The sequence below is a fragment of the Mirounga angustirostris genome, unplaced genomic scaffold (genome assembly GCF_029215605.1).
Source record: "Mirounga angustirostris isolate CCGP_5_RB_7025 unplaced genomic scaffold, mMirAng1.0.hap1 SCAF_5, whole genome shotgun sequence".
Taxonomy (NCBI): Eukaryota; Metazoa; Chordata; class Mammalia; order Carnivora; family Phocidae; genus Mirounga; species Mirounga angustirostris.
The window spans coordinates 170,838,139-170,855,373 of record NW_026991713.1 but is presented as its reverse complement, the minus strand read 5'-3'; the positions used below and the strand labels follow the sequence as shown (position 1 = coordinate 170,855,373).

The 17,235-nt window shown below is 45.2% G+C and overlaps 1 protein-coding gene across 3 annotated transcripts in view; it reads right to left on the bottom strand.

Moving 5' to 3' along the window:
• The window catches only part of BAZ1B (bromodomain adjacent to zinc finger domain 1B), a 73,978-nt gene that overhangs the window by 3,949 nt on the left and 52,794 nt on the right, over positions 1 to 17,235 (bottom strand). For all 3 annotated transcript variants that reach the window (XM_064593129.1, XM_045875549.3, XM_064593130.1), the window contains 7 exons: positions 15,644 to 15,826; positions 7,605 to 7,752; positions 6,393 to 6,540; positions 4,500 to 4,615; positions 2,014 to 2,159; positions 763 to 866; positions 82 to 454 (listed from right to left, as the gene is read on the bottom strand). In XM_064593129.1, the coding sequence (XP_064449199.1) occupies positions 97 to 454; positions 763 to 866; positions 2,014 to 2,159; positions 4,500 to 4,615; positions 6,393 to 6,540; positions 7,605 to 7,752; positions 15,644 to 15,826 (1,203 nt within the window). In that variant the 3' untranslated portion in view covers positions 82 to 96. The remainder of the gene's footprint in view (positions 1 to 81; positions 455 to 762; positions 867 to 2,013; positions 2,160 to 4,499; positions 4,616 to 6,392; positions 6,541 to 7,604; positions 7,753 to 15,643; positions 15,827 to 17,235) is intronic.

Below are 17,235 nucleotides of genomic sequence, written 5' to 3'. Positions count from 1 at the left end.
CATTCTTCTCCATCTTCCTCTCTCGCTCCCTCCCACCCTCCCCGGCTCTCTCCGTTCCCCCCCCCACCTCAGCTCCCTTACCAGGGCCCTGCCTCTCTACTTCTTCTGCCTTCGTCCCCTCGACTGTCCAACGGGCTCTGACTCACTGTCCCCTTCATCTTCAGCAAGCCGATCGGGAAACTTCTTGCGTTTCCTGCGGACATACGGGTGGCCAGGAAGGTGTTTATGCAACAGAGCCACCAGACACTGTTCTGTCTTCACCGTGCAGTTCAGCACATGGCTGCCTCGGCAGTTGTAAAGCTCAGCATTGGTAAACACTTGCTTCATGTCAGTAAGAAACTCCTGCACAGAGCGGTAGCTCCCACAGGAACATTTGTTCTGCATTGTCTGGAAGTCCATGGGGTGGGTGATGATGTCATAGTAATCCTCAGCCTCATCTCTGGTCACGGGCTCCCTGTGGAGAAGAACCAAATGGAGATCAGAGCGCGAAACCTTGTTTTCGGACCAGCGTTCCCGGAACGCCCACCCCTGCTGCGATCAGCCAGCGGGCAGGCAGAGAAGAGGTGTGTTCACCTAGGACCAAATGCGGTCTCTACCGGTCTGGGAAGGAATGCCCCCCACACTCAGACATGTCCTAAAGGAAGGATCAGGGTCGTCCATACGACCTCCACTCAGCGCGGCCCCAGCCAGCTGGCTGGCTGCATGCTCGGAGCACCCACCAGGCCGGTCCTGCTCCCCGGGGCCTGAGGACACAAAGCCCACCTGAAGGGCCAGCTGAAGCGGTACTTCACAATCTTGTGGAGGATCTCTTCACACTTCTGCAACTCGAGGCTCTGCCTCCGGGAGCTCCGCTTGGTCTGAAGTACCTGGCACCAAAGAAAGAGACATGTTATTACAGGTCCAAGAGAAGAGTGGACAGAAGAGAAAACGTATATATCCTTTGAAAAGAAAACAAAAACAAAAACAAAAAGCTCAACCATCTTCTTGGAGCAGAGACAGTCAAAATCATCTGACATTCCAGTCAGGGAGCGCGCTCAGCGGGGCAGACCTCTTCCCATCAGCCCGCCGGCCCCTCCCTGGCGGACGCGGATCAAAGCAGCCCAGGGCAGGCAGCAGCTGCCGTTACAGCGGTCCCGCTAGAGGTCGGCCAGAGAGGCCACTGTCACCAGCGCACCGGAGCGCAGATGGACCCGGGATCACGTGCCCACCGGGAGGGGTATAAACGAGCCACCGCGGAGACCCGCACAGGTTACGGGGACCACTGGCAGCCAATTCTCGGGGGGCTGGGGGCTCTGAGGAAGAAAAGCAAGAGGTACGATTCCTCTCCCAGGCCCTCCTGCTGCAAGCATGTGGGAGCTAAGTGGCTGGGGAGGGTGGGCGTCCCCTCCAGGGAGCCATTGCCACGGTCACTCACAGCAGTCAGTCAGAGCCCCAGGCTTGAAGGGTTAGTTAGGGCTGGGCCAGCAGAAGGATCTCGCATTGCCCTCGAGCTCCCTAATGGCTTGCTTTATGCCTCCCAACCCCAATCTGCTCTGCCAAAGTAAGTACTTTTTCAAGAGCCTCTGATTGTTCTTTAAAGCTCAAGTGAAATCTAAGGAAAACCACTAAAATTACATTGGTTGAGGAGCAGAGGGGAGGATAACACCCCTCCCACAACAACTGTGGGCAAAAGACCCAGGAGTGACTGAGGCTCCAACATTGCTGGCATTCCCACAACGGAGACCCAGCCCCTCCGAGCCACTGGAGACACATGGATACTATTTTAAAATCCTTAACAAGTCATGGGCTGCCTATTAACTGGAGGAGACGAAGTTTGCAGGCTACAGCAGGGGAATGCCGGACATAGCTGCTCCTGGGGGGCCCGTGGCCTCTGTCTGCCTACAGGCCCACCCAACTGCCGCATCAGCCTCCAAAGGGAGGGGGGAGGGGCCCCCACCTGTTGCCCGATGGATTCCTGACGCTGGAGTGGGGGCTGAGAAACGACGGGTACAGCGAGGAGGCGAAATCACTCACCAGCTCTTCAACCTCCGCGTCGTCCACAGGTGGCGCCTTCGGCCGAGACTTCCTGGTGGGATGCGGCTTCTTACCTGGCCGGCGGCCTGGCCTCGCCGCAGCCAGGATGACACCCTGCTTGCCCCGGACGGTCTTTCGAGGTCTCACTATAATAGAAAATATGGATTCAGAGCTGAACAACGGAGGATGAAGGGAGCATGCCTACGGGATGGGGAGAGCATCTGGTCGAGCAGAGCAACTGCTCCCTTTGGTCCTAAGTTGCTCTTGCTCTTGCTCTCCTGCCCTATCAGACATGACACTTTAAAGGTAGAGAAGCAGATGAATGGATACCTTTCATCAACTGCCAAAGACCTTCTAAGAATCTCTTCCAAAGGCCAGTTCCTTCAGAATGGCTACTCTCTGTCCCCGCTCTGTTCACAGCTACTCCTAGGAACGAGGCCTCTGAAGGAGTCAATGGCAAGCTGACTCACTCTGGAGGAGAGGCCGTTTGCTAATAGGTCTGCCTGGAATTCCCAGAGCCCAAGCTTGACCTGTGAGTGTGTGTCCTTGCATGTGAGATGGAATCTGACTGTAGGACAGTTCTCGCCTCCTAGTTCCCCCAAATAATCCTATGCTCACCACCACAATCTTCGGGGAGAAAAGCTGTTATCTACTCGAAGTCTTCCTCAGTGAATCCAATTTAAAGGCCTGCCCCAGTCCTGCTTTCTTGCATTTCTGAAAACCAAACAATGGGCCAGGCCACTTCCATAAGAGCCCTGCCCAGGACCCCCAAAGGGAGAATAAGGAATACAAAGGCCCCCAAGATGACCCGTGTCTCAGGTTGACAACGGGTGCTTGATGTCAGACAAACCAATATTTCTCAATACGTCCTCAGGGAGTGATGCTCCATTAGGATTAGCTCAGAGCTTCTCCACTGAACACATTTTCCCTTCAAAGTAGGGAGGTGACATTTGGACAGAGACAAGGGTATACAAAGCCAATGACACAAAGAATCAATAAACAATGTTTCATATTCTACTTCTAGACCCTGATAACCTTTCATTGGCTATTTTAAGATCTCTAAGCTCAAGACCAGGCTTGGAAGAAAGAATAAGAAACTGACACCAAGGATGAAACTCAAAATGCTAGAGACGGCCACCAACCCAGGGCCTTGAGTTGGGAACTAGGGAACACATCTTTGGTGGCCTAAAAGGTGGAGTAGACAAAGGGTTCTCAGATACCAATACTTCCCAGACCCCTTTGGCAGATAAGACCCTAGAAAGCTGGACAGAACAATTTTTTTGGAAAGAAAACAGTAACTTGCAAGTGGAAAGCTATCACTACTCTGAAAATAAACAAAATGAGTACACTGTCACATTCACAATCTATTCCCTGACAACCCTGCGTCCCAATCATATTCTCCAGCTAGCAGACGAAGTCTCTTCATAATCTGGGGTTAAGGGACTACTTGTGTTCTGACCCTGGACAACTGGGAAATCATGCCTAGTGAACAAACAAAAGGAGCTCTGTAGGAACGAGAGAAATTAAGGTATTCCAAATGAGAGCCCTGCAAGATTGGAAAGATGGGGACAGGCGTACATACCCAAACCCCTCAGGTTTTAGCAGCACCCCTCCTGTAAAACTGGTCATGCCAAGCATCTTCTCAGACTCCTTATACCAAGGTCTAAACGCTCAGAGTGCTGTGATCTTGGGAACTGTACCATCTCTTCAAAAGCTCATCAAAATCTTGATCTGTGGTCTCTTTTCTACTAATCTATAAAGAAGGGTATATTTTGGATATATATACCCTTGGAGGAAGCTGTAAAACACTAGACTGCAGAGCTTTAGGTTTAACCATGAAAATGCCTCATGAAAAATGGCTGTTAAAGAGTGAGAGTCAACGCGGTTAAGTGTAAAGGAAGAGCCGCCCCCCCCAAAATCCCCCATTGGCATCTAGTCAAAAACAGATCTGAACCTTCCTAACAACCACCCTAAGCCATGAAAAAACTAGTCTTCTCTTTTCAAACTAGCAAAGCTAGATCCCTGCACACTATGATGAGAAAATCACGTGACCAGAGAAAAAATCACTTCTCTGAAAGCAACACTGCAGCACAGCCAAAACCACTGTTAGGAGAGGACAGTGAGCCTTGGCCTTCCTTACCCATGGTCCCCACTGTCCCCATACACTGAGAGGCTGGAACCAGCAGACTCGTCATAAACACACCTGGAGCCTTGAATTCCACTAAATGTCGGACCAAATGGATCTACACAGGGCTGATGTTCTTAAGACCAAGCCATCCAACTCCCACTAGGAAGGTGGTTACATGGCACCTTGAAAATCCCTTCAAAAATCACGGCAGTGGAGTCACCCCACAGCCAAAACATGGAGAGAAAGATGATGGCCCGACGGCAACGCTGGGTGGGTGGGTGGCTACTGCCAACCCAGTCTTTCCCAGGGCAGCTTGGAAAACTGTGAGGTGAACTACAAAGGCAAACTGAATACTTACATCGCAGACCAGCCACCTCATAATCCTCCTCCTCCTCTTCTTCCTCCTCCTCCTCCTCCTCTTCATCACTCTCATCATCTTCACTGTCCTCAGAGGCAGACTCTTCGGTGTAATTTCTGTGGGGAGGGAAACAGATGTAGGGAATGCGGGTCTAGGCCAAAGTGGTCCTAAGAAAGAATGAAGGCCCACGGGGATCCTCTTCACAGACTGGGTAGATGAGATGACTGAGGGCAGGGAGCCTGAATCAAGGCTAGGACACGGGCAACAGCATGAAAGCCTAAGCAGGCCTCCTCCAACAGGCCCCAAATGCTTTGGATAAGACACCAATAGCAACAGAAATCAAGATCAAAATACAACCCCACCTCTCCTCACATAAAACAATACAAAACCTATTCATTCCTTTTTTCTCACGAAATCACCCAGATAATGTAACATTTCAGATATTAAAAGCTGTTCCCAACTCTGGGGTGGACTGAAAGGATAAACAGCCCGGACAGGTGTTACTCCACCTTGACGGTCCTCTTCTAGGAGTAGAACAGCTTGCAGATGACCATAACATCAAAGCAATGGTAATCCCAGCTCAGAACAGCTGGTCCAAAGCCCCGCCATTTCAGGGTAGTGTGCCTTACTTGGCTCTAAGTGCAGCGGGAGCGGAGTGAGAAATAATTGAGTAATGCTGTTAGATGGGGTCAGGGTCAAACAGCTCTGCCCTCTCAGAGACCAAACCAGAGCACCTATAAGCTGCTCTTTCACCACCTCAAACTGCAATGTGGAAAACAATGGCATTAACTTGGCAAATATTAGGCATATCCTCTTCACAAGGCCTTATTGGGATCAGGGTGAAGAACAAAGCACCACCTCTACCCTCAGGGTACTAACAATCTCGTGGGAAGACAGTCAACATGTAGACTAACCATAGAGGCAAGATGCACCAAAAGACTGAGAGATTGGACGCTTGGTTGGAACACAGAGAGGAAGAATTTACCCTAAGAATATAAAAACAACATCTCAAACAAGCAGTGACATTTTAGATAGGCTGTAGTCAGTTCCCTCAGTTCTGGGGAGAGGGAATATTCCCAGCGAGGAGGAAAGCCCAGCAGACAAGGATACCCAGTCAACAGCCTGCACCAAGCACACAACATGGGAATAAGGGCTCATAAAAACATAGACCGGTATTGTCTAAGAGTCTCAAAAATCAGGCCAGGGAGTTTGGACTTTATTCTAGAGGCAATGGAAAGACTTAAGTTTTAGGATAGTGACACGAACTTATCTTTATGCCTTACATAACCATTCTGGTATCCACACCAAAGCTGGATGAACAGGAGGGGCAAGACCATGAGTTAAGGAGTTGAGAAGCCACCGAAGGAGCTCAGAGGAGAGATGGAAGAGAGTCAACTGACAGCAGGGACCACAGAGAGGGGCAGCAGGAGACTGACTCATGAGATGTCTGGACACGGAACTGACGTAAATGAACTGAGCATGAGGGAGAGGAAGATGTCCAAGTTGACCCCAGAGTTCTAATCATGATAAAGAAGGAAAACAACAGGTATGGGTAAGGAAGGTCATGAGTTTCAGGACTCTGAGCAGGGGGTGGTTGCAGACGTAATTCAGAAGAGGGCAAAGCAGAAGCGTTAAGGCAAAGGGAGATAAACTGTTATCTGAGAAGGTATGATCCAGAAGATACAGAACATGTCTGGCAGTGAAAACCAGGAATGTCAACATCAAGCTAAAATGAAATCAGAGCCCTCTGAGCTCCTACTTAAGTAACCCCAATGATCAGGCTCCGTACGCAAAAGATAAACTTAAAACTCCTTAGAATCATTCCGTTTGAGTAACTAAAGCTTAACTGTAACAGCCATTTCACTTATTTGTTTTGAGAGAAGAAATTCTCACCTGCCACGGGAGTTGCGCCTGGCGGTCGCAGGCTGGCAAGCAGGGCACTGCCACTCACCGTCTGGGACCTCGTAGAGGGCTGGCCTCAGACAGAACAGGTGGAAGGCTTTATTACATTCATCACACAAGATCAGTTTGTCATCCTCACCTGCAAAGAGAAAAACTTGTACAGCATTGTTGGGAGCATGGCAACGGTCCGCAAGCCCGTAACAAAGAGCCACTCACCCTTGACTAACAGCATGGGGGAGCAAACAGTCTAGCATAGTGTTATCACTTTCTTTTTAAATACAGTCATTTCTGATCAGAAATGTAGCATAAACTAGGATACTGGTAATTTAAGACTCAGGTCTTCTGACTTATATCCCCAAATCTAGCTCGGCCTAGGGAGGACAGTTAAAACATTTACAAAGTAGCAGCAAAAACCAAGTCGTAGCAGGAAAGGTGGCTGTTCATCTCAAACTAAGAGATGAATCCCACATGAAGTATTACATTTCCTGCCCATCCTCTTCCTCGACCCCCAACGCTTCCCAACTCCTATATGATACGGTTCTCTTAAACCACTCGGTGTCAAAAATGCACAGAACCAACCTCACATGGTCATTTCTCTCTCCGACCTTCATTCTGAAACTTCAGCATTTAGAGCAACTGATAGATTTTTCACAGATCTTTCTATCCTTGGGATTTAAATCCTAACTTACTTCACAAAATAACGTTAGCCACTGAGAAGTCAATCGCTTGAGGGCTATTAGTCATGAAGTTCCTTTTACACGGGCTCTGAGAGCTGTGACCATTAAAGAGCCCCAAATGCCTTGCTCTGTAGGACTCAGTGGCAGAGGGCCCAAAGCGGAGTATTCCTCCCAGTGTGCAAATACTGCCCTCTGCTGGCAGACGTCTTACTTCGTGCATGACTAAAAACTCCGGGAGATGATAAAAGAGATTTAAAATTTTAGGTTAATGTGTTCCCTGTAGAAAATTTAAAGACTGGAGAGATAAACTGCTCTTATACTCAAACCTGAGGAACAAAGGGCTTGCTCTGATTTACTGTCATGTTATTTAAAAGAGTAGCATTTTACAGACCTCCAGAGGAAGGTAAAATCTGTCCCACTATACTTCAAAGCTGTGTGCACAGAATTCTTCAGCAGAGGAAATATCTTTGGAATGGAAATCCTAGTCCCTACTACACTCAGATAAGCAACACTGATCTAAATATACCTTTCTTTCGACAAACTTTGCATCGAGCATTTTCTGCTGACATATCCCACTTGATACAGGCATCCAGCATCCCAAGTAGAACATGCATTCTGGAAAAAGTCTGAGCTTCACGTATTGCTGTCTTCCATTTTTCCAGAGCAGATGCAACCTAAACAGAGACCAAACCAAGTCAGCATTACTACAATGACCTCAAGGACATGACATGTAGATTTTTCACATAATACTGGCAGAGTATGCACCGAGAGCACTAGGAACAGAAGAGGCGAGAGAATGCTGAGCACGTTTACCTCCTAGAGCTTCTCCACCCTCACCCATTTATTTTACAGCAGAAATCAAGGCTCTGAAGAGTGAAAAAACTTGCCAAAAGTTACACAGAGAATTAATGCAGGGGTGGGAGATGATCAGAGACCCATCTCTTCCAGTGAAATCCACTTAAAAATTCAGTATCATTTAACATTTATGGAAATGCTAGCATGCAACCATGTCCTGAGCTAACACAACTTTGGTTAATAAGATGATGGGTCTCTGCATTATGTGCCACAATCCCAGACTACAGGGCCTGGATATTACAGTAAATACTATATATATCGCATTCAACAACACTTAAAAATATTAAGTACTGATACAAAGCATTCCTCTTGACTTTATCACCAACTTCTAACTAAGTGAAAATTTCAGAGGGCCAGGGCTCAGGCTGACTTCTTTCTGGGCAGTTACTCTCAGCTTAATAGACACCGCCTCCTCCCATCATCAGAAAATGCAAATTAATTCAGAATTACCCACGGAAAACACAGTTAGGATGGGGGAAAATACAATCAGGAATTTCAATGATAAAACACAACCCTCACTCCTATAAAACAGACATTCTAAGGAAAAACAGAAATGCCATTTTAAAATAATTCACTTATTTGTATTACTGTTTCATTAAGTCAAATGTGTTTTTTTTAGGTCTTCAAAGTATTTCTTGCCTAAATGATTAGGTAAGCATCTGCACAGACAAATGCCTGTCTGTAGCTGAGCTACTTCTAAAGCTGTGGTGGGAAGGTAGAGAGAGGGGAACAAAGGCTGCCCTTTCTCTTTCTTACGGAAACAGAGAACCACAGAGAGCCCTGTGTGTGTAATTTCATAAATAACAAGAATACGTAATATAAACACAACAAAAATGAGAAGCTGCTAAAGCTCTAGTGGAATCTGACCCATTCCTTACTCCAACTTCCACTGCAGCTATTTCAACAACTGTCCTCAAAATACAGCACAGCTGCCTTCCTCCCCACTCAGAGCTCCTCCGTAAACTGTGAGGTCCACAACCACAGCTTGCCTCGCTGACCTTCTCCCGAAGGGCAGTGGAGAGCTGACATATAGCTACCGCACAGGTCCTCTTATTGCGCTAACAACCAACATCCTGTCAATGGAATATAATTTTTTTTTTAAGATTTTATTTATTTTTTAACAGAGACACAGCGAGAGAGGGAACACAAGCAGGGGGAGTGGGAGAGGGAGAAGCAGGCTTCCCGCTGAGCAGGGAGCACGAGGCGGGGCTCGATCCCAGGACCCTGGGATCATGACCTGAGCCAAAGGCAGACGCTTAACGACTGAGCCACCCAGGCGCCTGTGGAATATAAATTTAAGAATTTTAGGTTCAGCCCCTAAAAAGAGTGCCTACTGGGAAAAGGCTGAAAATGGCTAATATGAGCTTTGCTGTCCTCTAGTGGACACTCAGATGCACACAAGTAGTCAGGAAAAAGTCCTATCAGCAGATAGTACAGTACTGCCTTTTACTTATTTCCTATAAATTTTAAGATTTGAGCACTCAATAGGGCATCTGGCCTCATTAAAAAAAAAAAAACAAAAACAAAAAACAAAAAAAACAACAACCTGGGGCACCTGGGTGGCTCAGTAGGTTAAGCATTCAACTCTTGGTTTCAGCTCAGGTCATGATCTCAGGGTCATGAGATCAAGCCCAGGTCAGGCTCAGCGCAGAGTCTGCTTGAGATTCTCTCTCCCTCTGCCCCTCCCTCTACACTCACACTCTCTCTCAAATAAATAAATCTTTAAAAAAAAAAAACAACCCTGAAAGATCTTAGAAATAAGCTTAACCTCATTTTAATACAGATTGAGATATAATTTAAGTTCACGTGTAAAGAAAATAATGGTTTACATATATTTGCAGAGCTGTACAACTATCAACATAATCTTAATGAGAACATTTTCATCACCCCAAAAAGAAACCTTGTACCCCCACTAGTAGTCACTCCCTATTCCACACCCTAAACTACCACTTCCCCAGCCCTAGGCAACCACTAATCTACTTTTGGTCTAGAGATTTTCTTCTTCTGGACATTTCATATATAACGTGTGGCTTCTTGGAGCATAATTTTTCTAGGGCCATCCACATAGTAGCATGTCATAGTACTTTATTCCATTTTAATTGCTGAATATTCTTCCATTGTATGGATCAATCAATTACATTTTGTTTACCCATTCATCAGATGATGGAAAAAATGGTTGTTTCCATTTTTTGGCTATCATAAATAATACTGCTATGAACATTTGTATAACCTTCATTTATTGTTTTTGCCCAAGGTCTCACAGCAATTTGGGAACAGGTCTCCTTCACATCTCCAGATCCCCAATACCGATGCTCTTGACATTAGAGATACCGGATAATCACTAGCATCCTATTAAACCCACAAAGTTATCCACCTAGGCCAGCCTAGATTCCAACCAACCTCTAATTTTGAGGGCAAAACATTAGGCACTCAAGATTTGAAAGACCATCCTGGTTTCCTACCACTGGAAAAAAAAATTCCAAACACTCCAGCACATTAAAACAAAAACCCCACACAATATTCAAAGACACTGGGTTTTTTTGTTTTTTAAAGACACAGTTTTTAGGAACAGATGAACAGTGGCAACTAAGTTTTGACATTCAACACTGGTGGTATCTGGTAAAATCCTGTGTCTCACAATGCTTCTGGGAGGCTAAACACATTATTCTGATGAAAAATTCAAATTCTCAGGGCACCTGGGTGGCTCAGTCGGTTGGTTGGCTCAGGTCATGATCCCAGGGTCCTGGGATTGAGTCCCGCATCGGGCTCCCTGCTCTGCAGGGAGCCTGCTTCTCCCTCTCCCACTCCCCCTGCTTGTGTTCCCTCTCTCGCTGTGTCTCTCTCTGTCAAATAAATAAATAAAATCTTAAAAAAAAAAAAAAAGAAAAATTCAAATTCTCTAGCACGTTTAAATAAAGGTGGTCCCTACGTAGAAGTGGATATAACAGAATCAAAGGGAAGCCAGCTTATATGCAAAGTCTATATTAATCCCTTTACTAACAGTAAAAAGACAACATCCTATCTTGCAAGGACAGGACAAGGCTTCCGACCATATTCTTCCACAAAAGAACATTTAAAGTGGAAAATCAGATAATCAGGTTGTCAGGACAAATGCATCCAAAGTAAACAGAGAGCCTAACAGAACCCAGGATTTTGCCAAATTACACAAGGTCTTTCCCACTTAAGACAAAAAAATGAGATACATTATTAAATATTTGAAGTCATCAGGACTATTACAAAAGGGGGTTCGAGAAACAATCTACTTTTATTTATTTATTTTTTCTTTTTTTTCAAGATTTTATTTATTTATTTGAGAGAGAGAATGAGATAGAGAGAGCATGAGAGGGAGGAGGGTCAGAGGGAGAAGCAGACTCCCTGCTGAGCAGGGAGCCCGATGCGGGACTCGATCCCGGGACTCCAGGATCATGACCTGAGCCGAAGGCAGTCGCTTAACCAACTGAGCCACCCAGGCACCCAACAATCTACTTTTATTAAAGACTGATACTAACTAACTCACACAACCACCTAGTGCCCGCCGAAAAGCGCTGGCCTGGGCTAAGTGGAAACCTTCAAAGCAAAGGACAGTGGAAACCTTCAAGGCAAAGGACAGTGGAAAATTTCAGAGCTGTGGCAAAGCTGACCTTTGGTCAGAAACTGCAGGCAGGGCATAATGCCATTTTAATGGAGAACATTGTTGAACTACTTAGTAGGCAACCTAATTGATTTTCCAAGAAACTCTTCCATGCTTTCCATTTGTGTACTATGTGTCTGGGCCCCAAGGTTAAATCTGCAGTGCTCAAATTTTCCTCCCCAATCAAAACTAAGAATGAAGTCTCATATGACAAGCTAAAAAGAGGTTACTTTGCTATGGGGAGGAGTACTAAAAAAGAACTTAACGAGAATTCTATAGCCACTACTTCCCAACGAGAAGAAAATGTTACTGGTAAGGAAATGTCAAGGAAAGATCACGTCAAGAAAGAGACTCCTCTGGACAGAGTTAAAAACAAAACCCATGCAGTACTTGGCAAGGCTAAAACTGATGCCTAACGAGAAGAGACTTAGCAGAGAAGACTATAAACTAATGTCTTAGACTTTATCTGGAAGGTGACCTGCATACCAGGTGGCCATTAAAAGGGGCACACAGGAAGAGAGAACCCAATCCCAGAAAGATACTGACATGAACAGACCTTGATCTTACTGAATCTTCGTTCTCCGCTCCACTTACCCTCCCACCCAGAAGGACTCTCCTTTCATCATGCATCACCTTGGCCTTGGAAAGAAATGCGGGAACGTGACAACGGTATACAAATACCTGAGGTTAGAGGGAAAACTCATTCTGTGTAAACTCAGAGGGCAAAACAAGGAGCAACTGTCAAAGAGGAGAAAGCCAATTTCAGTTCAATCCAACCAGGCCTATGCCCCCTTCCATGACTGGATTAACTCCTATTTATTCTTCAAACCCCAGTTGACACATCTGCTCCTTTGGGGAGTTTTCCCTACTTTGCCCCAGGTGTCCCTCACAGGTAGGCTGAGTCCTGCGCTTTCTCGTCAGGACCTTTTCTCGTCACTCCACCACAACCATCCCTCCCACTCCAACAGGACTCCTGGAGGGCAAGGACTTCTGGCTTCTACTCATCACTACAACCTCCGGACCCACCACAGGACTGCCCAAGCCAAGTCTTTACCAGCTGGTTTCGAAAAGAAGGACATACGGAAGGGGGAGAGAGAAATCAAACACAAAGGGAGGTATTCTATGGGATGATGCCTGGGACATTTCCCTTAATGCAGTGGTTTCAACTTCTTTTCTTTGTAAGTAATCTTAAGTAGAAAGCTAATAGACAAAACAGAAAAAACTGGAGCTGCTAACTATTCTAATAAAGACAAACCAGAGACGACATAAAGTTCATCAGTGAGGAATTAATGCGCTGAGAAAACACGGTATCACGCAGATCTATAATGGACTGAAAGCAGGGAGACAGACAGAGTATGTTGATGGATAAGAGACTGCAGAACATGACGCAGATGATTCCATTCTGTAAAATTCCAGTAAAACTATCTTCGTGTGCATACAAAAAACACACCAAATACTGAAGACTGATAATCCTGGGGAGCAAAACTAGGATGGGAGTTGTTTCATATTTCACTTACCTCTCACACTGGATTTACTTACAATGAGCATGTTACTTTTAAAACTTAAACCAGAAAACTGGATATCCACATGCAAAAAATTGAACTTACACCTTAAGTCTACAAATAATAATTCAAAATGGATCAAAGATTTATTTATTTATTTTTATTTGAGAGAGAGAATGAGATAGAGAGAGAGAGAGCATGAGAGGGGGAGGGTCAGAGGGAGAAGCAGACTCCCTGCTGAGCAAGGAGCCCGATGCGGGACTCGATCCCGGGTCTCCAGGATCATGACCTGAGCCGAAGGCAGTTGCTTAACCAACTGAGCCACCCAGGCGCCCCAAAATGGATCAAAGATTTAAATGTAAAAGCTTAAATTCTAAGACCTGTAGAAGAAAACAGAGGGGAAGGAAACTGGATTTGTGACGCTAAATTTGGCAATGATCTCCTGGATATGACACCGACAGCAGAAGCAACAGAAGAAAAAACAGGTAAGGCAAACTTCATCAAACCTGAAAACTTTTGTGCATCAAAGGATGGCATCAACAGAATGAAAAGGCAGCTCACAGGATGGAAGAATTTATTTGGAAATCATACATCCGATAAAGGATTAATACCCAGAACATATAAAGAACCTACATAACTCAATGACAAAAAACACATAATCCAATTAAAAGACAGCTAAAGGACTCAAAGACACATTTCCCCAGACAAATGGCCAACAAGTACATTGTTCACCACTAATTATTAGGGAAATGCAAATCAAAACCATGAGCTATCACTTCACACCCATCAGGATGACTGCAATCACAGAAACAGAACATAACAGGCATTGGCAAGGATGTGGAGAAATGAGAACCCTGTGCACCACCGGTGGGCATGTAAAATGGTGCAAGGTTGTGGAAAACAAGGCATTTCTTGAAAAAGTTAAACGGAATTACTAGATGATGCAGCTATTCAACTTCTAGGTATATAGCCAAAAGAACTGAAAGAACTGCAACAGACAGTTGTATGCCCGTGTTCCCAGCAGCATTACTGGACGTGAGGGCCATCTGGACCCAATATCTGTCATCCCACTGTTCTCCAGGATGACTCTGGCTGGTGTGGCTGGTTAGATGGCTGTCTCCTCCCTCCCTCACTGTGCGGATGACAGGAGACTATCCAGGGTGTGCACCTGGCCATAGAGGACAACCTTCTCTGACAGATCAGGATCGTCCTTCAGTCAAGGGTATACAGCTGGACTCCCCAGTTAGATGCTCCAACAAACTCTTAAAAGTCCATAGCAGCATACTCACAATGCCAAAAGGTGGAAGTGAGTGCATCGCCAGATGAATACAGAATGTGGTATATACACAGAATGGAGTATTACTCAGTCTTAAAGGGAAATTCTGGCACATAACACAACATAGATGAGCTCTGAAAACATTATGCTATAATCCATTAAGAGACTCTTAATCTCAGGAAACAAACTGAGGGTTGCTGGGGCGCCTGGGTGGCTCAGTTGGTTAAGCGACTGCCTTCGGCTCAGGTCATGGTCTTGGAGTCCCGGGATCGAGTCCCACATCGGGCTCCCTGCTCAGCAGGGAGTCTGCTTCTCCCTCTCTGACCCTCCTCCCTCTCGTGCTCTCTCTCATTCTCTCTCTCGGGGAAAAAAAAAAACAACAACTGAGGGTTGCTGGAGTGGAAGGGGGTGGAGGGATGGGGTGGCTGGGTGATGGACACCAGGGAGGGTATGTACTATGGTGAGTGCTGTGAATTGTGTAAGACTGATGAATCACAGACCTGTACCCCTGAAACAAATAATTCATTATGTTAACAAAAAAATTTTTTTAACAAAGGAAAACATTATGCTAAGTTAAATAAACCAGTCACAAAAGGACAGATATTGTGGGCGCCTGGGTGGCTCAGTTGTTAAGCGTCTGCCTTCGGCTCAGGTCATGATCCCAGTGTCCTGGGATCGAGTCCCACATCGGGCTTCCTGCTTGGCAAGAAGCCTGCTTCTCCCTCTCCCATTCCCCCTGCTTGTGTTCCTGCTCTCGCTTAAAAAAAAAAAAAAAGGACAGATATTGTGATTCCACTTCTATGTAATAATACTCAGAGCAGTTGAATCCATAGACACAGAAATAAAGTGCGGATTGCCAGGGGTTGAGGAGACAGCGAAATGGGTAGTCTTTAGTGGGCATAGTTACAGTTTGGGAAGATAAGAAGGCTCTGGAGATGGATGGTGGTGACAGGTGCATAACACTGTGAATGTACTTAACAACACAGAACATAAAAATGGTTAAGATGCTACATTGTTCCTTATGTGTATTTTATCACCATTTTTAACAATTTAAAAAACCACTACCACCTTTTAAAAATCAATTACAGCCCTGGTAAAAGGAGATGGGAGCACTGTGAGACTTTATCCAACTGTGCTCCACAGACCAGTTTGAAAGCCACAACATTTAGTAGAAGTGAGAAAAATGGAACACTGGCTCAGGGAACAGTGCTTTTCAGAAGGTAAAAGCACTGGGTTAGACTATTTTAAAATCAGATCCACTCTCCTACAGTTACGAAACCACATCTTCATGAACAAAATACCTTTGCTTCCTCTGCCAGTTTCTTCTCTTCATCCACCTCTTCCGTCTTTGCTGAATCTTCACTTTGGAGTTTTCTTCTCTTTTGCTTGGGAGCCATGAAGCCTTGGAGAAACTTCTTTATGACACTGGCTTGTAGGGCAATAACACACTCACCAAAATCCTTCAGTTTCTCTAATGAGATCACCTACAGGAAATGACGAAAACAAGAGAATGAATGAAAGGCCAAGATGACAGGAGACTATCCTCCCCTCCCCACACCCCGACTCTGGTCATCTCTGTGTACTACTCTTACTTGATGTGGGTTGTAGGGGGAAGCTAATTTTAAGCATGTTCAGTAGCAGCTCCCCACCAGTTTCAGTGTCACTGGGAAAGTTTATCCAAAAGCAACTTCACTGGGGGTTTGCCTAGGAGGTAAAGGCCTTTTACTGAAGCTAACCCCTCCCCACATGTGGTAGTAAAATGCTGTATTTACTCAAAATAACGCATGTTGTCTGCTTAAAAAAAAAAAAGGAGACTATCCTTGACTAAATTCAAATCAATCTGGGCCCCAAATGGGTCACACAACATGAATTTGCCTTGGTCCTCAGTTCAATGGGTGGTTTATACCTTTAAAAGCAGCTGACTACCTCCATTTACCCAGCAATGGGACCCATGGGATGCTGAAACTTGCTCTACTTAATTAAGGAAGTTAGGGAGCTCATTCATTCACTCAGCAACTGGGTGTTTACTATGTGCAAACTACAGTCTCAAGGCAAAGAAAAACTGAGAAGGAAAATAAACATTTACTGACCCACTGGCTTACAAACTATAAGCCAGGTAATACACTTTCCATATTTGATGTCATCTAAGCCTCACATTTATTTTATGGATAAGGACAGAAGCAAAATCACTTTGATCCAAGTCACACTCTTGAGTGAACGCTACCTTCTCAGTCATGCAAAACATGTCAATTTAAAAAATACCATTTTATAGCTATAAAGAAAAACAAAGAATGATGATAATCCAATGTTAGCAAGGTGTGAGCCTGGGTTTGGCACAAAGTAGGCAATTGACTAATATTTGCAAAATAAACAAAAAAGTAAATATTGTATTTGAAACTAGCAAAATATTTAGTGTTGAATAATTATTTAAAAAATCACTAGAACAGGGGTGCCTGGGTGGCTCAGTTGTTAAGCGTCTGCCTTCGGCTCAGGTCATAATCCCAGGGTCCTGGGATCGAGGCCTGCATTGGGCTCCCTGCTCTGCAGGAAGCCTGCTTCTCCCTTTCCCACTCGCCCTGCTTGTGTTCCCTCTCTCGCTGTGTCTCTGTCAATTAAATAAATTAAAAAAATCTTAAAAAAAAAAAAAAAATCATTAGAACAATAAAGATATTTAAATCCTTTTTCCCACAAAATGTACTATGAATTCATAACCAGACTTTTTTTTTTTTTTTAGATTTTATTTGACAGAGAAAGACACAGCGATAGAGGGAACACAAGCAGGGTGAGTGGGAGAAAGAGAAGCAGGCCTCCCACAGAGCAGGGAGCCCGATGTGGGGCTCAATCCCAGGATCCTGAGATCATGACTCGAGCCGAAGGCAGACGCTTAACGACT